Genomic DNA, 23,072 nt, shown 5'->3' with positions numbered 1-23,072 from the left:
CAATCATATGTGTACAAAGACTTTGGTTTGTAGGCAGGAACAAGACAGTTTTGGGTTTCCATAATTTAAAATGGTAAATACATAACTACAATATCTCACATTTTGTACATTGAGTTTTTACCAATTAATGATATATGTTTTAATAGAATGATCGTGATCCTCGTTTGAGAGAGAGATCAGTGGCTCGAAATTCTATATTAGATCAATATGGAAAAATCCTTCCTAGAGTCCAGCGGAAATTAGCCATTGAGAGAGCTAAGCCTTACCATTTGTCAACATCATCAGTTTTTCGAGAAGGTAAGATATAATTGGAGAATGTCAAAAACTCTTGGGCTAGAAAAGATACTGAATAGATACTTTTAATCATTGTCACCAGTCAATATGATTGACTTTCTGGAACTGTCACTGTCTTAAATACAGCTCACTTTTGCTCGCTCACATTCAGATTCACCACAGTCATGCTTTTTACTGGCTGCTGTATACTACAAGCTAGAGGGCTTTCTGGGAAGTTACTTACCATTATTTACCAGTGTAGTTATAAAGCAGTGCTTTTGATTATTTCCATTGAACACTCTTGTCCAACATTTTAAAATTGTGTGAAATATTTTTTACTGTCTCCTAAGGATCCAATTTTAATGATCATATTTCAAATTATTTCTTTTATTAATAGGATTTACAAACTGATCCTACTTGTTAGTGATGAACTTAACTGTTACATTCTTCATTTTAGTTTCTAGACCTAAACCATTGTCAACATTTCCAAAGAAAAGTGTAACAGGGACCGTGTTAACAAGATCTACTTTCATCAGTAATGTGTTATCTAAAATTGGAGAGGTGTGGGCAAGCCATGAACCTAGAAATAGCCCCTTGCTTCATAGCAGGTATGTTTCTCCTTTGCTTTCTGAAGGTATGACCTCGATATCTTATTGGACACCAGCATTTGTTAGCAGTATATGCATTTAAGAATATTTTTTTAAATTTAAAAGCGACCTATATTTATTATTATTTGTAAATATTCTGAAATATACACAGTAAAAACATGAAAGCCCTTTCCTCTTTCTAAACTCCACATTTTTATCCATGTTGTATGGAATATATAAATCAAATGTATAATTTTTATTTTTTTCAGTCCTAAAACAGAACAGGCATCTCCTGGGATATATTCCTTCCCTCATCCAGAGCTGCCTGAAGCATTTGTTGGAACACCAGTTTCAAAAACATCACAGAAAATTTCTAGGTGAGAGCTCATTAAGTTAATTCCTAAGACACCATGTTGGACAGTTATTAAGTGTAATTTTGATAATTAACACTTTACAGATATTTCAAATTCTTGTTTGTTTGGTTTTGTTTTGTAGTCTTGGGACTTGAATGGGCATTATCCCTGAGCTGCTTTTGCTCAAGGCTAGCACTCTACCACTTCTGGCTTTTTCTCTGTATGTGGTACTGAGGAATTGAACCCAGGGCTTCATGCATGCTAGGCAAGCACTTTACCACTAAGCCACATTCTCAGCCCACATATTTAAAATTTTTAAGTGAAAGTTTTTAATCATTTATTATAATTTGTGCATGGACATAGTATTTTTAGGAAATTTTATATCATGGTGCTGATACTGTACTTAAAGTTTTAATTTAATGACTTTAAATAGTGAAAAGAAGCAAGCCTCATTAAAACTATGAACAAAGTGAAATATTTCTTTATTGTTAGTTCATTCATTTACCTCTGGGTTATTTTGAGGTTATTAATTAGCCTTGTTTGGATCGTGTTGAAGCTTTCTCCTTTGGGATAGTGCTACCAAAAAGTCTTAATAAAGTTTCACATTTCAGAGAAACTGTATTACAGAACATTGGAGGAACTGGAGGCATGGCTCAAATCCATGAGTTGAAAGGCCCAGCAAGGGTCCCTGAGTTCAAGCCATAGCACTGACCCAACAAAAAAGGCCGAGTCGGGAACTGTTGGCTCATACCTGTAATCCTGGCTACTCATGAGGCTGAGATCTGAGGGTTGTAGTCAAAGCCAGAGTGAGCAGGAAAGTCCATGAGAGCCAAAGGCCACAATTGACCAAAAAAAAAAAGAAAGAAAGCCAGGTGCCTGTGGCTCACGCCTGTAATCCTAGCTACTCAGGAGGCTGAGATCTGAGGATCATGGTTCAAAGCCAGCCCAGGTAGGAAAGTCCATGAAACTATTATCTCTATAAACTACTAGAAAACTAGAAGTGGCGCTGTGGCTCACGTGGTAGAGTGCTTGCTTGCCTTGAACTGAAGAGCTAAGGGACAGCACCTAAGCCCAGAGTTCAAGCCCCACGACCGACAAAAAAAATAAATAAATAAAGAGGCCAGAAATATTTGTAGTTTTTACAGTTGACACATTTTCAAAGTTTGAAAGGATCGTCCATATTTTGGGTTAAATTTGGTTAGATCTTTAATTACTCTCATGAGAAGCTATTTTAAATGGAAGTTAATTTGGACATTCTAATTTTTTTTTTTCACTTTTCCTTGTTCCTTTTTACTTTTAAGAGATTGAGCATCTGGTAGGGGCGTGGGGGGGGCAACAAGACCCTTTTGAAAATCCTTGGTTAAAGGTCTCAGTATGATCATCATTTCAAGCCAGAATTAACTTAGATGTGAGAGAACCAATTAAAACGTGAACATTTACCTTCTAGAAAAATCATTGAGCTCCCTCCTTCTGTGCTTTCATACTGATTTGAATTACTTACTAGCAAATAAATATGATTTTGAATAGCATATCTTTCAAAAGAATAGACATTATCTATAAAAATAGATGTACCTTTTACTTAGGTAAAAAGTGATTAAAGTAGTTGATGAGATTCCAAGACCTTATATAGTACTGAACATTTTTCTTTTTTTTTTTTGGTCAGTTGTGGGGCTTGAACTCTGGGCCTAGGTGCTGCCCTCAGCTTCAGCCCAAGGCTAGTGCTCTACCACTTGAGCCACAGCACCACTTCCAGCTTTTTCTGCTTATATGGTGCTGAGGAATCAAACCCAGGGCCTCGTTCATGCAAGACAAGCACTCTACCACTGAGCCACCTTCCCAACCCCTTACTTGGTTTTGAAAAGCAGTTATCCATAGTTACTTTAGACAAAAATAGAAGTAGAATGAAGACCATTTAACAGCATACATATTTGGGGAAATTCAATATAAAAGTGATCCACTTGCATACAAGTACATAATTTAAATATACATTAGATAAGACAAGCCTTGGCACAGAAGATAGAAAAAGGAATGTGTAGACTAGAACTCATAGCCAGAGCAGTAAGGTAAGAAAAGTTTAAAGGGGTTCACATAAGAAAGAAGTGGTCACATGAACTTAGAGACTAAGATCTGTGGATCCCAGTTCAAAGCCAGCCTGGGCAGGAAAGTCAGTGAGACTCTTACCTCAAATAACCACCAGAAAACCAGAAAGGCACTGTGGCTCAAATGGAAGAGTACTAACCTTGAACAAAAGAGCTCTGGGACAGCTCCATTTCCACCAGGAAATGGAAAGACTATATGTATGGATAGGTAGGATTAATATCATGAAAGTGACCCTACTGCCAAAGGTGATCTAGAAATGGTCCCCATCAAAAGCCTAAGACATTCTTCACTGAGAAAACAATTCAAAAATTCACACAGACTGACAAAAGACCTTGAATAGCCAATGCAATTTTATGCAAAATAAAAGCAAGGCTAGTGGTGTCATAACGCCAGACCTCAAGCTCTACTACAGGGCTATAAGAACAAAAAGTTTAGTACCGGCACAAAAACAGGCCCAAAGATCAAATAGAACAGCATAGAAGACCCAGAAATAAAGCCAGATACTTAGTTTCACATCAGACATGAAACTTTGAAACTACTGTGAGATGGAGTAGGATAAAGCATCAGAAATCATAGGTATTGCCAAGAAAAGCGTCCCAGGGGCATAGGAAGTAGGAGAGAATTGACAAATGGATTACATCAAAATGAAAGATTTCTGAACAACAAAGGACACAGTTACTATATAGAAAGACAGCCAACAGACAGAGAGCTTTACCTAACACATCTGACAAAGGCCCAATATCCAAAATATTTAAGGAACTCAAAGATTAATCGCCCCTAAAAGAAAACTAACCAATCAACACGTTGGCAAAGGTGCTAAAAGGAGACTTTTCAGAAGAAGAATGGCAAATAGACACATGAGGAAATGTTCAACATCTTTGGTCATAAGGGAAATGCAAATCAGAACAACATTGAGATTCTATCTCACCCCAGTTATATTGACCAACAAATTGCTGGTGGGATGTGGCAAAAAAGTAACCCTAATTGCGTTGTTGGTGAAAATATAAACTAGTACACACACACTGGAAGAAGATTTAGAGGTTCCTCAAAAAACTAAACCTAGCTTCCCTATGTTCCAGCCCTACTAGTCTTACAAGTCAGGATATGGTAAATGACACTCGCACATCCATGTTCATTGCTACACTCTTCACAATAGTTATGGAAACAGCCCAGGTGGCCTACAGTAGATGAGTGGATGCAAAAAATGTGGTACCTATCTATACACAATGGAACTTTACACCGCCATCAGAAAGAATAAGATTATGTCATTTGCAGAAAAGGGGATTGACTGAGAGCAAATCATGCTAAGTGAGGAAGCCAAGCTCAGAAAGATGTCTGAGAGATGAACAGCACATATTTTGTCTTATACAACTGGACATGGTAACCTATACAGGCCTCTAGGCATTCACACAGACAAGAAGGATACACTTAAGGGAGGAACCCAAAGGTATGAACTTCTGAACATTTAAAATACTGGGGCTGGGAAGGTGGCTCAGTGGTAGAGCGCTTGCCTTGCATACCTGAGGCCTGGGATCGATTCCTCAGCACCACATAACCAAAAAGAAAAAAGCCAGAAGTGGCGCTGTGGCTCAAGTGGTAGAGCACTAGCCTTGAGCTGAAGAGCTGAGGGACAGTGCCCAGGCCAGAGTTCAGGCCCCACGACCGGACCCAAAAAAAAATAAAATGAAATACTATTGAGACAAATTCAAGGATATGGCTGTGGAATGGGTATGTTGGTGGTGATGTGATGTTTGGTTTTGCTTTTGTTTTCTTTGTTTTTGTCTTTTCAGGAGGGAAAGAGGAGAGTGAAGAAAGTAGGTAGGAGGGGTAAACAAATATTCAGAAAGAATTTACCTCACTTAGGAAATGATAACCTTTCTGTACAACACCTTAATAATAACAATAAAACTCATTTTAAAAACAAAAAGCTGGGAGAGTGAGTGCACAGGCCTGGGTTCAAGCACCAAGACATGCACAAAATAGTAATTTCAAAACAAAAGGAAGTACTTCCTTATAACCATTTTCCCCATTGGTGGTAGGTTGCGCTTTTTTCCCCCCTCTCTCTCTCTCCCTCCCCCCCTCTCTCAGCCTCCTGAGTAGCCAGAATTACAGGTATGAACTCGCGCCTGGCTGGTAGGGTGTATTTTAAAGTGAGTGTGATTACCTCTGGTGACAAATCACCTGAACCTGAATGTGGAAGGAAAGGCAGCACCAGTGTGCTACACTTGTGCTAAGAGACGCTAACCTCTGTGGTCTTCAGTGAAAATGCAGCCACAGAATTTCACCCGGATGATTTACTTTCAAATGTTCTCTACAATTCCTAAAGGTTTTTTTTTTTTGGGGGGGGGGGCGGGGGAGTTCGGTCGTGGGGCCTGAACTCTGGGCCTGGGCGCTGTCCCTCAGCTCTTCAGCTCAAGGCTAGCACTCTACCACTTGAGCCATAGCGTCACTTCCAGCTTTTTTCTTTTCTTTTCTTTTTGCTTAAGTGGTGCTGCAGAATCGAACCCAGGGCCTCATGCATGCAAGGCAAGCGCTCTACCACTGAGCCACCTTCCCAGTCCTTCCTAAAGGTTTTTTCATACTGAAATAACTTTAAACTATTTAAAACTTAATTCTTGACATGAAATTTACACTAATGTACTTGTCTGAAGTTAGATTTTCATATGATTATGACACTTAACAGTGACTATACAAATCTGAATAACGGGTTACTAAATTGTTGCCTCAGTAAGTTACCAGGAATTTTCTGTTTGTGTATTCTGCCTACAGATTGCTGGATTTGGTTGTTCAGCCTGTCCCCCAGCCTTCTCAGGGTTTGGAATTTATTCAGCAAAGTCCCACAAGATCTCCTTTATACCTGCTATCCAGCTCATTGCCATTGAGTTCAAAGCTAAAACGATCACATCAGAATACATCCAGATCTTCAGAATTACTTTTACTTGAAACTCCTCTTGTGGTTAAGGTTGGTATTACATATATATATATAGCCTGCATAGCAAAGCCTAGCGAGTTCTTACTTTTCAAGTAGCCCAGAGAAATAAGCTGTTCTTAATTGATACTACTGACTAGTCACAGCTTAAGATAGTTTTTAACTTTTTTATAGTTGTCTACACAAAGTACCATATTTTTACAATCTCCTGTGTTTGGGGGGAGGGGTCACTGGGGTTTGAACTAAGAGGCCTATGCTTCTTAGGCAGGTGCACCACTGAGGAGCCATCCTGCTAGTTCTCTTTTGTGCTAGTTATTTTTGAGGTTGGGTCCCTGTCTGTTGGTAATACATTCGTGGTATCACACAGATTGAGACTCCATGGGCATTTCTGCCTTGGCTGCTCTGGAACATTACAGATGCATCATTTATTACAAACACAGCAGTTAGTCTTAAACAGGGCATATACATCTCCTTAGGTCATGCTTACAGGTATCAAGGATCATCTTGTTTTGAAATATTGCTGTTTAATATTCTCTATAGCTAGTTTCAAACAGAATTAAATTAGGGAATTAGTTTATCCCTATGGTCAATATAATCTTTAAAAATTGCTAGGTGCTGGTGGCTCATGCCTGTAATCCTAGCTGCTTAAAAGGCTGAGATCTGAAGACTCCAGTTAGTACCCAGCCTGGGAGGGGAGTCTGTGAGACTCTTTATCCTTTCTAAGCTAGTCTTTTGATTTTCCTAAAGTTAATGTAAGTTCTATTCATTACACGACATCATCTCCTTCACCTAATGATCAGATACTTATGTATATAGAACTACTTTTTTTGTTGTTGTTTTTTGTTTTGTTTTTTGTTTTGGTCCAGTTGTGGGGCCTGAACTCTGGGCCTGGACGCTGTCCCTCAGCTCTTCAGCTCAAGGCTAACACTTGAGCCACAGCGCCACTTCCATTTTTTTTCTTTTTTGCTTATGTGGTGCTCAGGAATCGAACCCAGGGCCTCATGCATGCAAGGCAAGCGCTCTACTACTGAGCCACCTTCCCAACCCAGAACTACTTTTGTTATAGCTTTACGTTTCAAATGCTATCATGGAATGTCTGTTCTTCCTATCCATCTAAAATGAAAATGTCTACCTATATTTATGGGTGATGACACTATATCACACCACCCAGTTTGTCCTTACGTAAACACTTTTATAAAACTAATGATGGAATTCCATTTATTCTTTATCTTAGAAAGCAAAAACTTTAGCTATGTCAGTTACTTCTGGATTTGCTGAGTTTACTCCTCCGTCCATCCTAAGGTCTGGTCTGCGAACGACACCTTTAGCATCTCCATCTCTGTCACCAGGAAGGTCTCTGTCTCCACCTTTGCGACTTAAAGAAACTAGAATCTCATTCATGGAAGAAAGCATGAACACAAAATGGACTGCTGGAGTAAGTTTGGTATTAGGAAAAAAGAGCTAACAAAATGCATTCGCTCCTATGAGTCTTTATATAGTCTTGCAGATAGTCTTAAATTAGGAAACATTAGGGCACTGGCCAGGCCAAATCCACCAGCACACAAGTTAAAGGCAAGAAATTCAACTTCCAGGGCTTGGAAGGTAGCTCAGTGTGTAGAGTGCTTGCCTTGCATGCATGAGGCCCTGGGTTCGATTCCTCAGCACCACATAAGCAGGAGAAAAAAAGCTGGAAGTGGTGCTGTGACTCAAGTGGTAGAGCCTTGAGCTGAAGAGCTGAGGGACAGCGCCCAGGCCCAGAGTTCAGGCCCCACAACCAGACCAAAAAAAAAAAAGAAATTCAACTTCCTAGTTTTCAGTCCATGGGAGTTCATTTCGCTTTAGTGTTCCACTGTGATCTTGCTACTTGTTACTAATTGGTTTTATATTTAGTTGGATATGCGTTAGGAGCTTTACTGTAAATTAATAGTAACCCAGTCACTTGGTAATTATTGATCATCTAGCTTATTCTATTTTAGTCTGAAATTAATGACATATTTGCCATTAACAATTGTTAGTCTTTAATTTTGTTATCTGAAGAGAATGAATTTTGAACAGTTAAAAGAGAATTTGAAGAAACTCAGAGCAGGAAAAATGTGGATGTGATTAGAACAAATAGCATAAGATGACTCATTTTAATTTTCTTTCTGTAATCTTACCAGGCTTTCCATAAATGTGACTTTACAGCAGAAACTGAATGGCTAAAGAGCAAAGATAAAAACACGTCCTTTTCTCTGAATATCCCTGCAAAGGATGAGGAGGGAATGGATTCCAGATCACAGAGTACACCCTCACAAGGTGTGGAGAAACTGGATGTGAGCAAAGAAAACAGCAGTGTGTCAGCTAGATCTGACCAGACGACCCTAGAGTATCAGGATGCCCCATCACCCGGAGACCTGGACGATAGTGTGTTCATGTCCTCCAAGCCAGCCAACTCTTCCAGCGGACTGATTACTAATCAAACTGAGAAGGACTGTGATAAAGACGAGTTTGAATCAGAAGTGATTTCTTCAGATGTGGAGAAACAAATAGGTAAGAGCTCATTCCCACTTACTCAGAACTGCCGTTGATACTCCTCAGAATTCTAACTGAATCTTTTCCACCTTGTGCTTCTCTTTTGTCAGCCTTGTTGGGTGATGAGTACCTGCCACCAAGAGTAATATATGTGGAACATGTACCCTTGCAGTACTGTCAAATTTGGGGGGGAGGGTACTTTGAAACTAGAGAGGTAGAAAAAGGAACTGCTAGCATCCTGATCCTAAAGAAATAGAAAAGGACAAAAAGTAGGAACATTGTCTTAAGAAGTAGTAGACTGAGTAGTCATAGAACATTTGGTGTAATAATCTTACTTGTGACTTGTGATTGGCAGGAACTGTGGAAGAGGAGGCAATTTCAGAATTACATAATTTAAGCCCCATTCAAGGAGTTGGAGCTTCTCTTGGTGTGTCATCAGTCCATGAAGGGTAAGTTTGTAGAGACAGATGCGGTGCTTTTTAAAGACTAGTAGAATATCCTAAACCTGTTGGAGCGTGCTTGCACTGCTCTACGCTGGTAATGATTGGTGCTAGAAGCTTGCCTGTATATTCAGCACATCTTTTTATAGCTCAGTAGTTGCTATGAAACCTTACATTGACACTGTACATTTGTCCGAGTACAGGGCCGGGTGTTGAGGGCAGGCTCTTTCAGTGTTCTTTGGTGGTGAGAGTACCACTCACAGCGTGGCGCTCTCCATGCTTTCTCCCTGTAGTAGCTCAAGGATCAACAGCCAAAAGGCTCCTTTCAGAGCAGAGCGGAACACTAGGAAGATGTGATAGTTTTGTTCCTTGCCATTTGGTTGATACTAGATTCACTACTGGAAATGTTATTCTCCCAAATAATTTCCTCAACACTGTGCTAGATGATGTAGGCCAGTGCCAGTTATTTAAAGGGTTGGTCTCAGCAGTGATGCCTGCTGCGATGCTGGCCATCTGGAGGCTATAGGTAGGAAGATGGCAATCTTAGCTGTCCCAGGTCAGAAATGTAAGAACTTACTTGAAGAAAGACTTAAAGCAAAACAAGGCTGGAGATGTGGCTTGAGTGAGGGGTAGGAGGTGGCGGTGCACAGTCCTAGCACTCAGACATCAGACAGCCAGAAGGTGTGAAATTGTAGGACAGTCCTGGCTACATAGTGAGACCCCCAGCCCTAAAACACACATAGTGGACCACATGGTTCCAGATCCTAGTTTCTTGCCTGATTTAAAATGAGCAGCAAACATCTTAGTATGATCCGTCAGAAAGCTCCTTGTCCCAGTTTCAAGACTGGACACATTATATTTCTGCACTAAAACAAAACATGGCAGAACACAGTTTCAGTTCCCAGTTTGCTAAATTTAGGACAAATAGCAAATATAATAGTAGGATTATGAAAATAATTTCACTGTCACAAAAGCTCCTTGCCTCATTTAAGACTAGAGCGCTGGTAGCTCATACCTGTAATCCTAGCTAGTTTAGGAGGCTAAGATCTGAGGATAATGGTTTAAAGTCAGCCTAGGCAGGAAAGTCTGACTCTTATCTCCACTAAAACTACTAAAAAAAAAAAAAAAACCATCAATGGAGCAGCTCCACTGTGGTAGAGCAAGAAGCTCAGGGATAGCACCTAGGCCCTGAGTTTCAAGCCCCAAACCAGCACCAAAAAAAAAGGTACATTATATTTCAGCACTTTGACTGTTACTATTATAGATGATACCAAAAAAATCACAGGTCTGCTTACCAAAAGTAAGTAGAGTTAGTAAAATTCACCCACATAAAATATAACTCAAGAACTAAATGGTTGAATGCTTTATGACAACTAATAAATTACCTCATAAACAACCCACAAAGTCCAGGGTCATGATAATCACCTCTCGTATATAAAATTCCTTCACCTAAGCATATACTGATTGGCTATGATGTGATTTGTTGTTAATTCTGCTATGACCATGTATAAATAGGTATATATTTCAAATATTTTGAGTTTCCTACATAATATTGTTTGTGTTGGTTTTAAAAATCAGCATCCTTCTTTGAGCTTTAGAGAAAGGCCTTTAGAGAAAGGCCAACTCTGAATATGACTGTTTACATAATCAACAACTTCTTATTGTGTTACTTAACACAGGTTTCAGTAATCTCCCATTCTACATCATTTCTCATAGTTTTTATGGTTAGCATTAAACTGCTTAACTTGGTCCTGTTAAGATAGGGAATACTCCATACATAACATCACGTAGAAGAATATGGCCCTCTGATTATTAAACATTATCCTAAGTGTAGTTTATACTGATAGTATTTAGGTCTGTCGTTTTGTCATTACTTTAAAGACATGGAAGCCAGGCGCTGGTGGCTCACGCCTGTAATCCTAGCTACTCAGGAAGCTGAGATGTGAGGATCACTGTTCAAAAAGCCAGCCTGGGCAGGAAAGTCCTTGAGACTCTTATCTCCAATTAACCATCAGAAAACTGGAAGTGGTGCTGTGGCTCAAGAGGTAGAGCACTTGCCTTGAGCTGAAAAGCTCAGGGACAGCGCCCAGGCCCAGAGTTCAAGCCCCACAACCAACAAGAACAAAAAAAAGGCATGGAGAAACAAGTACGACATTATTTATTTATGAATTTTATAATATTCAAAGTGAACTCTAATAAATGCTCACTTCTCTGAACCTTGGTTTTCATCAACAACATAACAAGCACTGCGGCCAGCAGGGCTCAGACATGGAATCTTATTGTACACTGAGGGTTCTGTTTCTCTTTCTAAGGAAAATGCTTCCTTCAGTGTCCAAGGTACCAGTTTTGAATGAAGGATTAATACCTGTTGAAACCTGCACCTCTACAGTTAGAGCAGACAGCAGTAAGTATGGTTTTGAATTCAGGATTACTTTACTCTAATATTTGGAGTAAAACTTTTTTCCTACTTGAGGAACAAAAGAACCTTTTATCTAGGGCTTCATTCCTTAATTTTCTTCTTTTTTTTTTTAGCACTAGTTCAGGGGCTTAAACTCTGCCTCCTGTCCCTGCTTGGTTTTTAAGCTCACAACTGGTGTTCTTCCACTTGACAATACCTCTGGATCTAGCTGTTGGTTTTTTGTTGTTGTTGTTGTTGTTTTTTTTCTGGTTAAGTGGAGATTACAGTTTCTTGGATTTGTCTACTCAGGCTGGCTCTGAACCATGATCCTCAGATCTCAGCCTCCAGAGTAGCTGGGGTTAAAGGTGTGTCACTGACACCTGGCTGGCATTTTGAAATCCTAACAGTGGGAATCTTAGAATGGATTTTTCAGATTTTCCTTTGGAGCATGAAAGAAGAATAGAGAAAATTTCCAGTATATAGCTGTTTACTCAAGGATATTAAATGAGGAATTCACTTGGGTTTTTAACCAGTTAATTGCTTTTTGTTTAAGTGCTTCTTTTTAGACACCAGCTTTGTACTGAGTTGAGAAGATATTTCCTAGGTGGGCTCAGAGTTGATTTAAGTTCCAGACATCTAGAATGTCTCTTCCTCACAAGCATTCAGGTGTGGTAACTCACTTGATGCTCACAACTAATCCTTTATGTAGTTTTCTGACTCTAGAGGAGCATGCTTCTATTGTTCAACCTTCCCGTCTATCATAAATGAGCCCACCTGGCTTTGCTCCGGGATTGCGTGGATAAAAATGAATTAGGATGTGGGTCCATGCAAGCCTTCCCCTAGGAGGGTCACAGCAGTGCAGTGTATTCCTTTCTCAAGTCTATGTAGGACATGTTTCTCAGTTTGCAGTGTATAAAATTGGCTCTCATTTCTCTTTCAGACATGGCAGACATTGCTAGTGGAAGTTCTGGGCTCTCCACTTCAGAAAGTCCTGTGATCTCTGAGCATAGGCCTGACCAGGAAACAGCACCTAAAGTAAAAGATCATGAAATAGAAGCTGACGTACTAAAAGAAAGTATTGACTTACCAGAAGAAAAGCCTCAGATTTCTGAGACTCCTCCAGATTCTCAAGAAATTCATGTAAAAAATTAATTTATTTACTTCTTTTGACAGTTTGGTTTAGTTGGGTTTTCAAGACATAGTACAAATCTTCAAATGTATTCATTTAATTTGACTACTTATAGAAAGTAGAAATATTTTGTGATAAGATCACATTAAGAAATTAGTTTTCATGAAAACCAAGACTTTTAAAAGCCACAAATTAACAAGTTCATCTTTTGCTCATTATTTGCTTCAAGTAAAAGCTTATTACGTAGCCATAGGAAAACATACTCGCTAAGCAAGTATAACATTTTTAGGGTGTCAAGGGCATATATGTGGAAGTAAGTGAATTCAGATAGAAAAGATTTTCCCCAGGGCATACCTGTGGCAGAAAGATACTTATCTGGTTGAGGTTCAATTTCTGTGCTCCACAAAGATTTTCCTAGTAACTTAAATATGACTTGTTTTTCTAAAATTTTAACTTGAAGGCACTTCTTATATGATAAATGTATTTAAGATGGAAAAACCAACTCCTGTTTACAGAAATCTAGTTGTATGGAATTTGGGGAATTTATTAGCTTAAAAATGTTATGATGAACTGGGCACTGGTGTCTCAGGCCTGTAATCCTAGCTTCTCAGGAGGCTGAGATCTGAGGATAGTGGTCCAAAGCCAGCCAGGGCAGGAAAGTCTGAGACTTGTACCTCCAGTTTACCAAAAAGCCAGAAGCAGAGCTGTGGCTCACGTGGTAGAGCTCTATATCCTTGGGCAAAAAAAAAAGCTCAAGGTCAGCTCCCAGGTCCTGAGTTCAAGCCCCAAAACCATTACATACAAAAAGTTACAGTTGACCCCATATTGATCTTCCCGGGTATTCTCACTATGAAAACAGATGGTTGAATTCTCTATCCTTCCTTTGGGAAGCAAAAATGTGGGTGTGCTATAAGTGGGAACCTTCATTCACAGGTTATTTACCACCTGTCATCTCACTGAATGTTTGGGAAGTGTGAAAATGTTTCTGTCTAGGTGGGTGGTAATGTTCTACCTTCTTGGTCAGGCAATCTCTCTGTTACTTTCTACCTCCTCCTTTTTCTCCCCCTCCCTTACCAAAAGGTAAATGCAAGGACCATTCCTTCTTCCACCAAACCCTTGCAGGAGAGGTACTGAACTTGAAAGCCTTAGGAATTTCATGGTTTATGCAGCCCCAGCAAAGGGAAGAGGATTGAGTCTAGCCCAAGGGAGCTTATGTAGGTGACTTGTTCTTCAACCTTATGGGGTCATGCTGTTTAGAAAAGTGTGGATAATGAGGTAGTTTGGGGATTGTTGTTAATAATGTTGTGGGTTATTCTTTTTTTGTGGTTGTTTTTTTCTTGGGTGAGGAGAATAAGTCCTTAAGTTAATCCGAACCAGTAGTTCTTAGGAGTCTGTTAATAAATACTGGTTGGTTTGGGGTTTTTTTTTACTAGGAAAATATAGAATTTTTAGTTTAGTTCCAGTCATAATCTCAAAGTTTATTTCTAGTTATTTTGAGTGAGATCTGATTGTTTAAGTGGGATATTTTATAAAGCCTATTAATATTGCCATTTATCAAATATAGTTTATGTTTAAAAATGCGCACACTAAAAACGAGATGGTCATTTTAAGTCTTTTGAGCTTTATATTGCAATATATCTTACAATTAACCATTCTCTTACCTTCAATTCATTTTAGGTGGTTGGACATAAGTTTGCAGTTCAAAATTCAGAAGACGAGTCTAGAAATTTTTCATTTCAAGAGTTATATCCCTCAGGAACACTTAAACTTCAATATAATTTTGATACTATTGAGCAGCAGTTCTGTGACTTGCCTGATAATAAAGATCCTGGGGAGTGTGACCTTGCTGAAGTAGATGGGGAACTTTTTGTGGCTCAGAGCAACTTCACCTTGATACTGGAAGGAGAAGAAGGAGAGGCAGATGCAGGTGATTCTGTGGCAGCACCTGATCCGTTGCCTGCGGCAGCACACACCACCAAGAAAGAACACGTGGATGATGCGGAGGATGAGGATCGGGGTCATGCTACAGTTGTGCCACCTGCCACAGCCAGTGACCACAGAGCCCAGAAGCTGGAGACTCTACCATATGTCCCTGGACCAATTAAGGCGGTGATTGCGGAAAATTTATTAGATGTAATTAAAGACACAAGAAGTAAAGATGCAGTGGAACAGTCCATTCATGAAAACATACCTTTGATGCCCCAGAAGGTGACACGTTCCAAGTCAGCCAAACCTACATTGAAGACCGTTCAGGAAACAAGTCCAGTAACTACAGATGTCAGCCAGAGCGATGATGTGATTTCCTCCAGAACTCGCACAAGGAGGCAACGTGTCCAGAGCCTGGACCTCTCCTCAGAGCAGCAGGTGCCTGCACCTATTGCTACTTCTAAGACTCCAGGACTGCCAGCTACGAGGAAGACTCGAAAATCAAGAGAAACTTCTGAGGTGGCCTCTGAACATGCCTATGCTGACATAACCAGACTGTCTCAGAGCCAGAAAACGCCTCTGACTACCAGCAGAGGGAGGAGGAAGAAAGAAGTTCTTCTGGATACGCTAGAGAGCACTGGTGCTGGGGAGCCGGAGTCACACGCGGCGCCAGGCAGAGGGGCAAAAAGATTAAGATCTGAGATGCCAGAACCTCCAACTGAAGAAACTCCTCTTAGAAAAGAAGCGAAGCTTTCATCTCTTACAAAAGGAACTCCTAAAAGAACAAAAAAGTCTATAGAAAATCAGCATGGGGCTGAAATTACAAATGATCTAACTGTTAGTAAACTACCAAGTCCTAGCAGAACTGTCAAAAAGTTGAGAAGAGCCACTTCAGAAGCCCCTCCGACCCCAGGATGGGGGCAGGATGGAGGGCACAGTGACCCGCAGCTACCCCTCCCGGGGAGACGGGCCAGAGACAGAGGAGTCAGTAGGCTGAGTGTGCTAGAAGCTCCTGAACGTGACCCATCCCCCCAGGCTCTCCCAGCAGAGCTTGAGGTGCCCCTCACACCTAGGAAACGTGGAAGACCCAGGAAAATAAATCCATCAGAAGATGCTGGGTCCAGATCTGTTAAGGAAGAGGGAAGTTCTAAGAAGAGAGGTGTAGGTAATGTTCGAAGATCTACAAGAAACACCCCAGCTAGACATGAAAATACTCATGTTGCAAAACCGGCATTAGAAAACTCTGTTTCAGTGCCAAATGAGGAACTTGCAGTGGTAACAAGTTCTAGGAAGAGGATCACAGAGGAGTCTGAAAGTCAAAGCCAGAAACATCCATTAGGCTCAGCATCAGAAGACCACCGACATGGAGGGACACACCAAGAGCCACCTGATGGAGGAAAAAGATCACGTGTCAGCTCAGCTGTTAGTAAATCTTCCCCAAATACAAGGACTAGATCTAGTAAGGCCCTCTTGTCAGACCTTGCTGAACCAAAACATGAGCCTTTATTTACTCCTGTAGCAAAGGTTCCAAGGAAAACAAAAGGTAATTTTATTTTTACTTATATTTTTATCATTCAGGATGCTTGGCCTAAGAATTGTCTTTGTGAAGGGAAGCTTTGATTTAGAGTACCGATTGTTTATCCTAAGAAACAATTTGTAATTTCAGAGGATCTTAAGATTCAGGAATTAGTATGATTCAAATGTACTTCAAATGCTTGAATTCACTTCTCATGGGTTCACGTCTAGTGACAGCCCCGATGGTCTGAAAGAAGCTGTTAGTGGTTTGCCGAGTAGCATATGCAGACATTGAAATCACAATGTTCCCTGTAAGTTGGCTTGTCTGCTTGCCAATCTCCCTTGTCCCTGATGGGCTGGTGGGACAGTGGGGTGGTTGTGGGTCAGACCCCAAAGGTAGGGCCTTGCCTGCTGAGCAAGTGTCCCTTGCCGCTGTGTACAGAGCACGAGTGTCCATGGAGCATGGAGTGCACAGAGAGGTGCGGTGTTGGTGAGGGAAGAGGTGTCAGTCCCGGTAGGAAGAAGTACTCATAAAGTGCTTAAGATGGTGGTGAGTTGTAGGGACACATTTGGTAGCACTTGGTGCTGCGGAGGAGTGGGTACACAGCTGCCATTCAGCAAAGCAGGTGCTTGCTTGCCTGCCTCATCCTCGATTAAGCTGTCACCTCGACAGTGTAAAGCATTGACAAACCTTCTGTATAGTTGCCTTCTGATTTAAGGCCAGGAGGAAAATAAGCCATTTAAACTAAATTTCTGCTAAGTGCAGTTTATATCCAACATTCTTATGCCCAGCATATCAAATGTATTCTAATGTTTGGGCTGGTTTTGACCCCGCAGTGCCCATCTCCACGCTTTGCCGACAGACACTTGTGCTGAGTGGCGCACAGACACATACCACTCACTTTTCACCAGAGCTTTTGATGGTGGTAGTACCGTATTTCACTTTCATTGCGATTCTGAAGAAATTGCTCTCTACCAATGCCTTTTTTTTTTTTTTTTTAACTTTTTATTATAAAGGTTTACAGTACTTAGGACACCAAGTATAGCGAATTCAAAATCCTGAGTGACTTTGGCATAGCATAGCCAACGTTTCTTATTCTGTTCTTGGTCATCTTTATGTAGTTACCTATAAAATGATTCAGTATAATTTTCCCTGTTAGTGAAAATAGTACATGTCATCTAGCTTTCTAGAGAACCACTAAGTGCTATTCACATTTGTCTGTCTGTCCTACCATTTTATTTGCTTAAAAAGCAAAATGAAACAGTGTGTTGGAACACACCTGTAATCCCAGTACTTCCTGGGAAGGCTGAGGCAGGAGGAGTGTGAGTTGGAGACCAGCCTAATGAGACATGGTCTCATAAAGACAAACTTCAGTTTGTATATTTCCCCTTCTTCATTCCTCAGAACCCTAAGCATAAATGGCCTTTAGTTTTTCTTTCTCATTTTAGGGGTTTCTCGCCTGTTGATAAAAAGTCCATATACGGCGGCATTAGGTTACAGAGATGCACTTTCTAGTCTGAGATGATGTCATTAGAGGTGGTAACAAAATTGGGATTCTGCTGGGCACTTGGAAAGCAAAGACAGGAAGCTCAAAAGTTCAAGGCTAGCTGGGGCTATGCAATGAGGCCCTCTCAAGAAATCAAGGGCTGGCGGGGTGCTGATCTTAAACATGTGATCCTAGTTACTTGGCAAGCTGAGGTTGGGACTCAGGAGGGAAGAAGGGAAGATTTGAGACCTCTCCTTATTAGAGACTGAACACAGTGATGCCTAGCTATGCCAGGAGACCTCACATAGGCAGATTGGGCCTGTGCCTGGTCAGGAGGTAAGACCCCTAATTAATCAGTGGAAACAGAGGCTTGGCTCAGTAATAAGTTCTGAGTGCTTGAGGCTGAGCATTCAAGAAACAGGACCACCAAAGAGGGGGAGGGAGGATGGGTATGTAGCTCAGTATACCCAACTGCAGAGTTGGAAATGTCATTAGCTGAGTGAGCAGAAGGTCATTTAACCTTTCTGAGCCCTATTTTGTTGCATGTGTTTCTTTTTTTGGCAGTATTGGAATTGGAACTCGGGGCCCTGCTTTTTGGTGGCGTCTTAGAGATAACTAGTGAACTTTTCTGCCCCCAGCTGACCTTGGACTTTGACCCTCCAGGTCTCAGCCTCTTGGGTAGCTGGGATTACAGATATGAGCCACTGGTGCCCAGATCTGCAGTTCTTTTCACTGGTACTCTTGCCTGATACCTGTTTAAACTGCCTTTAAAATCCACTGAGGGAGATTCAGAGGAGAGGATATTTAGAAATATTACCAGTCTTGGTTGTTGTGTAGTTACCTGTAGAATCACTGATCATTTTCTCTAGTTGAAATCTGACAAACGGGTATCTATGACATCTTATTAAATATTCTCCAGTTTCTGCTCTCAACAGCAGATACGAAGGAGGGCCTGTATGTGCCCATAGCTATCCTAGATGATCTCATTCATCAGCTCTCTGCTTCCCACACAGTAGCCCTTGCAGAGGGACCGGCAGAGCTGCTCCCACCTTCCAGCCGAGGTCTTTTGAACTTAACTCAGAGTGTGTCCAGCCTCAGGAAAGCTTGAGGACATGGGTGAAGGTGGACCTCACAGGCAGTACAATTAAGTGGCCTCAGTGTGGAGGCTAAACATTTTTACATATACTAGACTTTTGTTAGGTTCAGACTTTTGTTAGGTTCAGACTTGCTGTCTGAGAAGTGAAACCGCATTGAACTGTAATGTGAACATTTGCTGTTAAGGGTTTGTAAGTTACATTCGTTTTTGCTTTGTGAGACAGTCTTAGTAGCCTTGAGCTTTATAAGATCCTATAATCCCAAGATCATAGGCATGTGCCCCTACACCTGAGCTAAGAGAGAGTTATAACAAATAACAAAAACGTCTTTGTAATTGCTTTGTTCTATTTTATTGTGAAGAGTCTGTGTGGTCAGTGTGTTTCATTGTATATTTTAAGCCAGTTCTGGGGGGTGGGTAGGTCCTGGGCCTGAACTGCAGTAGGGGTTAGACCTTTGAATTTGCTAGGCAGGTGCTGTGCCACTTGAGCCATGCCTCTAACGCTGCCTTAATTTGAGATGGAGACTCCGTCCCTGCAAGGCCAGACCGCAGTCCTGTCTTAGGTCTCCTGTCACCAACAGGGTAACAGCTGGGCACTACCCTACCACCTGGCTGGACTCAGCAGAGCTGAGCCTCCCTCCCCAGGCTGGACTGGATCTACTCCCAGCCCCCCACCCCACGCAGGTACTCACCATTGTACCCAGCTGTTAGAAAGGGAGACTCTGTTAGCTAGGTCATGGGCCTGAGCCATAGCACCAGGCTTAAACTTTGTGTGATATCTTTCTAAAGTCATTTTTCTTTAGTACTTTTGTGTATGTGACATGAATTTTTCTGTTCCCTTTGAACTGGAACAAACATCAGAATAAGATGGTCGAGGTGGCGCTGTTGGCTCACACTTGTGATCCTACCTGCTCGGGTGGCTGAGATCTGAGGGTCATGATTAAAAGCCAGCCAGGGCAGTTTTTAAAAAAGAGAGACTGGTCCATTTAACTACCTGAAAGGCAGAAATAGAGCTGTGGTTCAAGTGGTAAAGCACTAGTCTTGAGTGGAAAAAGCAAGAGCCCTAGTACCAGCACCAAAAAAAGAAAAGAAAAAATGGAATTTAACTGGGCGCCAGTGGCTCACATCTGTAATCTTAGCTACTCAGGAAGCTGAGATATGAGGATTATGGTTCAAAGCCAGCCAGGGCAGAAAAGTCTGTGAGACTCTTACCTCTAATAAATCACTAGAAAACCAGAAGTGGCGCTGTGGCTCAAGAAGTAGAGCTCACCTTGAGCTGAATTACTATGCAATTAGGTAAATTACAGCCCAAATCTTTCAGGCCAGGTGTGTGGAATGGGTGCGCCCCCCAGGCCTCCCAAGACAGGTGTGAGGTGACTAAGGAGTGACAGGATTTCATACCTGCCAGAGAACCTATTTTACAGTGCAAAATTACCAGTTATCCTAATGGGATTTTTTAGTAATAAGTTAGGATTACCTGCACTTTAAAGATACAGATGTGATGTCTGTGTTCCCAACTCTTTCTTTAGCTGATGGAACGAAGACTCCCGCCCAGCTGCAGGAATTAGTTTCTGATTTTTCTTCTCAGTTTGCCTTCTCACCTCCTGCTTTGAGGACCAGGCGAAAATACACCTCACATGCATCTAAGATTGTAAATGAGCTGGTAAGGAGCTGTGGTTTCATTTGTGTATTTGCTAGACCTACTTTGAAATAGAATCTCCCTCTGTCTCTTAGGCAGGTAATATATTGACTCGCAGCAGTTGTCACTTATGTATCAACTACATTTCATTGCCATCAGAGTGACAGAGCATGTTGGGTTCAGAGCAGCCTGAGGCAGGATGGAGTTAGTAGAGTGGCCTGAACTCAGAGAGCCCTAAATGGGCATTCTTCTGGGACTGAGTGTCCATTGCTTCTGCCCATGAAGGCTAATTTACAACCATTCATTCAGCTATCTATCTACTGTGAATCATTTGTATGCAAAGGCTTACATAAAAATAGCTCAAAAGAATAGTGTTTATGCCTGTAATCCAAACTAGAGGTGAAGATTGGGCAGGTTTAAGTTCAAGATCAGCCCTGGCAAATAGCTATTTAACTTGGAACAGAGTGTAGTGCATGGCTCAGGTCTGCACCCATGGAGAGGCTATTGGTAGGAGGACTGAGGCTGTCTCTGGACAGACATGCAAGACTACCTGAAGAAGCAAATCAGAGGACGAGGATGTGGTTCAAGCAGTATAGCCAAGTGTAAGGCACGTGCTTCCCCCCACCAATAAAATAACATTGGGGCTGGGAAGGTGGCTCAGTGGTAGAGTGCTGGCCTAGCATGCATGAAGCCCTGGATTCTATTCCTTAGTAACACATACACAGAAAAAATCAGAAGTGGTAGAGTGCTAGCATTGAGCAAAAGAAGCTCAGGGACAGTGCCCAGGCCCTGAGTTCAAGCCCCAGGACTGGCCAAAACTGGTCATTTGAAATGCGTACTTTGGTTGATGGTCAACCTTGCTGATAAGAGCCACTGCAGAGTACCTCTGGACAAAAGAGGAGATGGCCCTGCTATCCTCCCAGGGGTCCACTGCACCAAGTAGCACCAGTGCTCTAAGTGGTTTCTACGAAGGCTGGCCTGACCCCTGCACAAGGGCAGAGACTGAGTTTGCCTCTAGGACAGCCGAAAGAACCTCAGGGACATGAGAAGTGACAGGATAAAAGGCAAGACCTGGAGAAGGAACAGAGATGGCTGTGGTCTCTCTCTTGAGAATCAGAGGAGGGACTTGTGTTAGCAGTGTTTGGTTTCTGTTTATCTTTGTTGTTTGCTTTTGTGCTTGTACTGGATCTTAAACTCAGCCTGGCCACGATCCCTGAGCTTTCTGGCTCAAGGCTAGCCCTTTTACCACTGGAGGACAGTTAGCATTTGGCCTTGACTTGGGGTCCCGCTTTTGAATTAAGATGTGTCCCTTTTTTCGACCATAGGAAGATGACACTCAATCAGTGGAAGTTGTAGAAGAGCAAAAAGTGAAGCGAGCCAGGACTATGAAGAGAAAAGAGGCAAATAGGTGAGTGTGACTGCTCGGCCTGCACGTGTGTCATCACCAGGGACATCCCGTCGCCCTGGTCCCTTGAGGAGAGATGTCACTTGAGGCTTGGAGCTCTCCTTGAGGGGCAGGAAGACCCTTGCTCCGCGCCTGTGCCAGTTCAAACTCAGTGCCTGGAGCTCGCGAGGCCAGTGCTCTGCCACGTGAGCCACACCACCAGCCTCTGATGGTGTCATGCCCACTGGATATACAAGGAAGTGTGGTACTTGCCTGTCCATGGGGACCTTTTAAATCCTGCACTTCTTCACTGCTGTCCGTAACAATGCGTCCACGGGGGAGCTGGCTGCATTGTAGGTAGATAGAAGTCTCTCTTCGTTTTAAATCTAACTTAAGGAAACTGGACGGAAGGTCCTGTTCGCTAAGAGTGACTTGGCTTGCACGTGGGCACTATGTGGTTTGCCGGTTGCCAGTGTTTGACAACTGCTATTTCAGAGTCTGCTTGGGCCTGCGAGGCTCTGCCCCCCCAGGGATGGATGACCAGGACTTGGCCCATCCTTACAGCCTGGCAGTGTTCTGTCTCTGCAGGAAATGTAGTGAGATGTTTGGCTCACGTGGCTGCACCTCACTTCCTTGGAAACTTAGAGGTGGAAGTGTGTGGCAGGGTCACCCCAAGGGTTCTGTCATCACAGTATGTGTGTCAGATGTTTGTGTTCATACCCAATTGTATCCTTTTTCAGAAACAAGGAAAGAGGAAGGTCTTGGTCTCCTCCTCCAGTGGAAATAAAGCTGCTTTCTCCCTTGGCCAGTCCAGCTGGGGAAGGAAAGAGCAAAGCAAGAAAGCCTGTGGACGTGGCCGGGAAAGCCCTCGGGAGGGGCAGAAAGAAGCCGGCTGCTTTTCCAAAGCAGATTTTACGCAGGAAAATGCTATAAGTTTTTCTAAGATGTTAACGTACACCCATTTATAAAGTCCTCAGAATTGTGTGGATTAAAGTGATCTAATTTGGAAAATAATTTATATAAATTATTGTAAATTTTTGTAAACAAAGTCTTCAATAAGTAAAGTAACTCCATATGGAGTGTGATTCTTTTAGTCTAGGCATTTTTCTATTTTATATTAAGACTTCATACATTTATATACTATGTGAATACAGCTTATTGGAATGTTTAATAAACTACTGTAAATTATACAATTTGTGTGTGTTAGATTTTTGAGATAAAATTGTTTTAATGATTTTATATGCTAGTAGTCATTTGTCCCATTTTCTCTCTCTATCACTGAAGTATTAGACCAATCTTAAAATGAGG

The 23,072-nt window shown here is 41.7% G+C and overlaps 1 protein-coding gene across 1 annotated transcript in view; it reads left to right on the top strand.

The window, feature by feature from the left end:
• The window catches only part of Ahctf1 (AT-hook containing transcription factor 1), a 58,000-nt gene extending 35,087 nt beyond the window's left edge, over positions 1 to 22,913 (top strand). The window contains exons 24-36 of the mRNA XM_070023194.1: positions 147 to 297; positions 731 to 881; positions 1,130 to 1,237; positions 6,083 to 6,275; positions 7,477 to 7,677; positions 8,402 to 8,771; positions 9,109 to 9,202; positions 11,506 to 11,597; positions 12,532 to 12,731; positions 14,398 to 16,189; positions 20,271 to 20,404; positions 21,706 to 21,788; positions 22,505 to 22,913. Coding sequence (XP_069879295.1) covers positions 147 to 297; positions 731 to 881; positions 1,130 to 1,237; positions 6,083 to 6,275; positions 7,477 to 7,677; positions 8,402 to 8,771; positions 9,109 to 9,202; positions 11,506 to 11,597; positions 12,532 to 12,731; positions 14,398 to 16,189; positions 20,271 to 20,404; positions 21,706 to 21,788; positions 22,505 to 22,697 — 3,762 coding nt within the window. The 3' untranslated portion in view covers positions 22,698 to 22,913. The remainder of the gene's footprint in view (positions 1 to 146; positions 298 to 730; positions 882 to 1,129; positions 1,238 to 6,082; positions 6,276 to 7,476; positions 7,678 to 8,401; positions 8,772 to 9,108; positions 9,203 to 11,505; positions 11,598 to 12,531; positions 12,732 to 14,397; positions 16,190 to 20,270; positions 20,405 to 21,705; positions 21,789 to 22,504) is intronic.
• Positions 22,914 to 23,072: the final 159 nt, after the last annotated feature.

The sequence above is a fragment of the Dipodomys merriami genome, unplaced genomic scaffold, assembly GCF_024711535.1.
Source record: "Dipodomys merriami isolate MVZ:Mamm:240054 unplaced genomic scaffold, mDipMer1.0.p SCAF_158, whole genome shotgun sequence".
Taxonomy (NCBI): domain Eukaryota; kingdom Metazoa; phylum Chordata; class Mammalia; order Rodentia; family Heteromyidae; genus Dipodomys; species Dipodomys merriami.
Note: the sequence above shows the minus strand (reverse complement) of the source record. Positions and strands in the feature narration are given on the sequence as shown.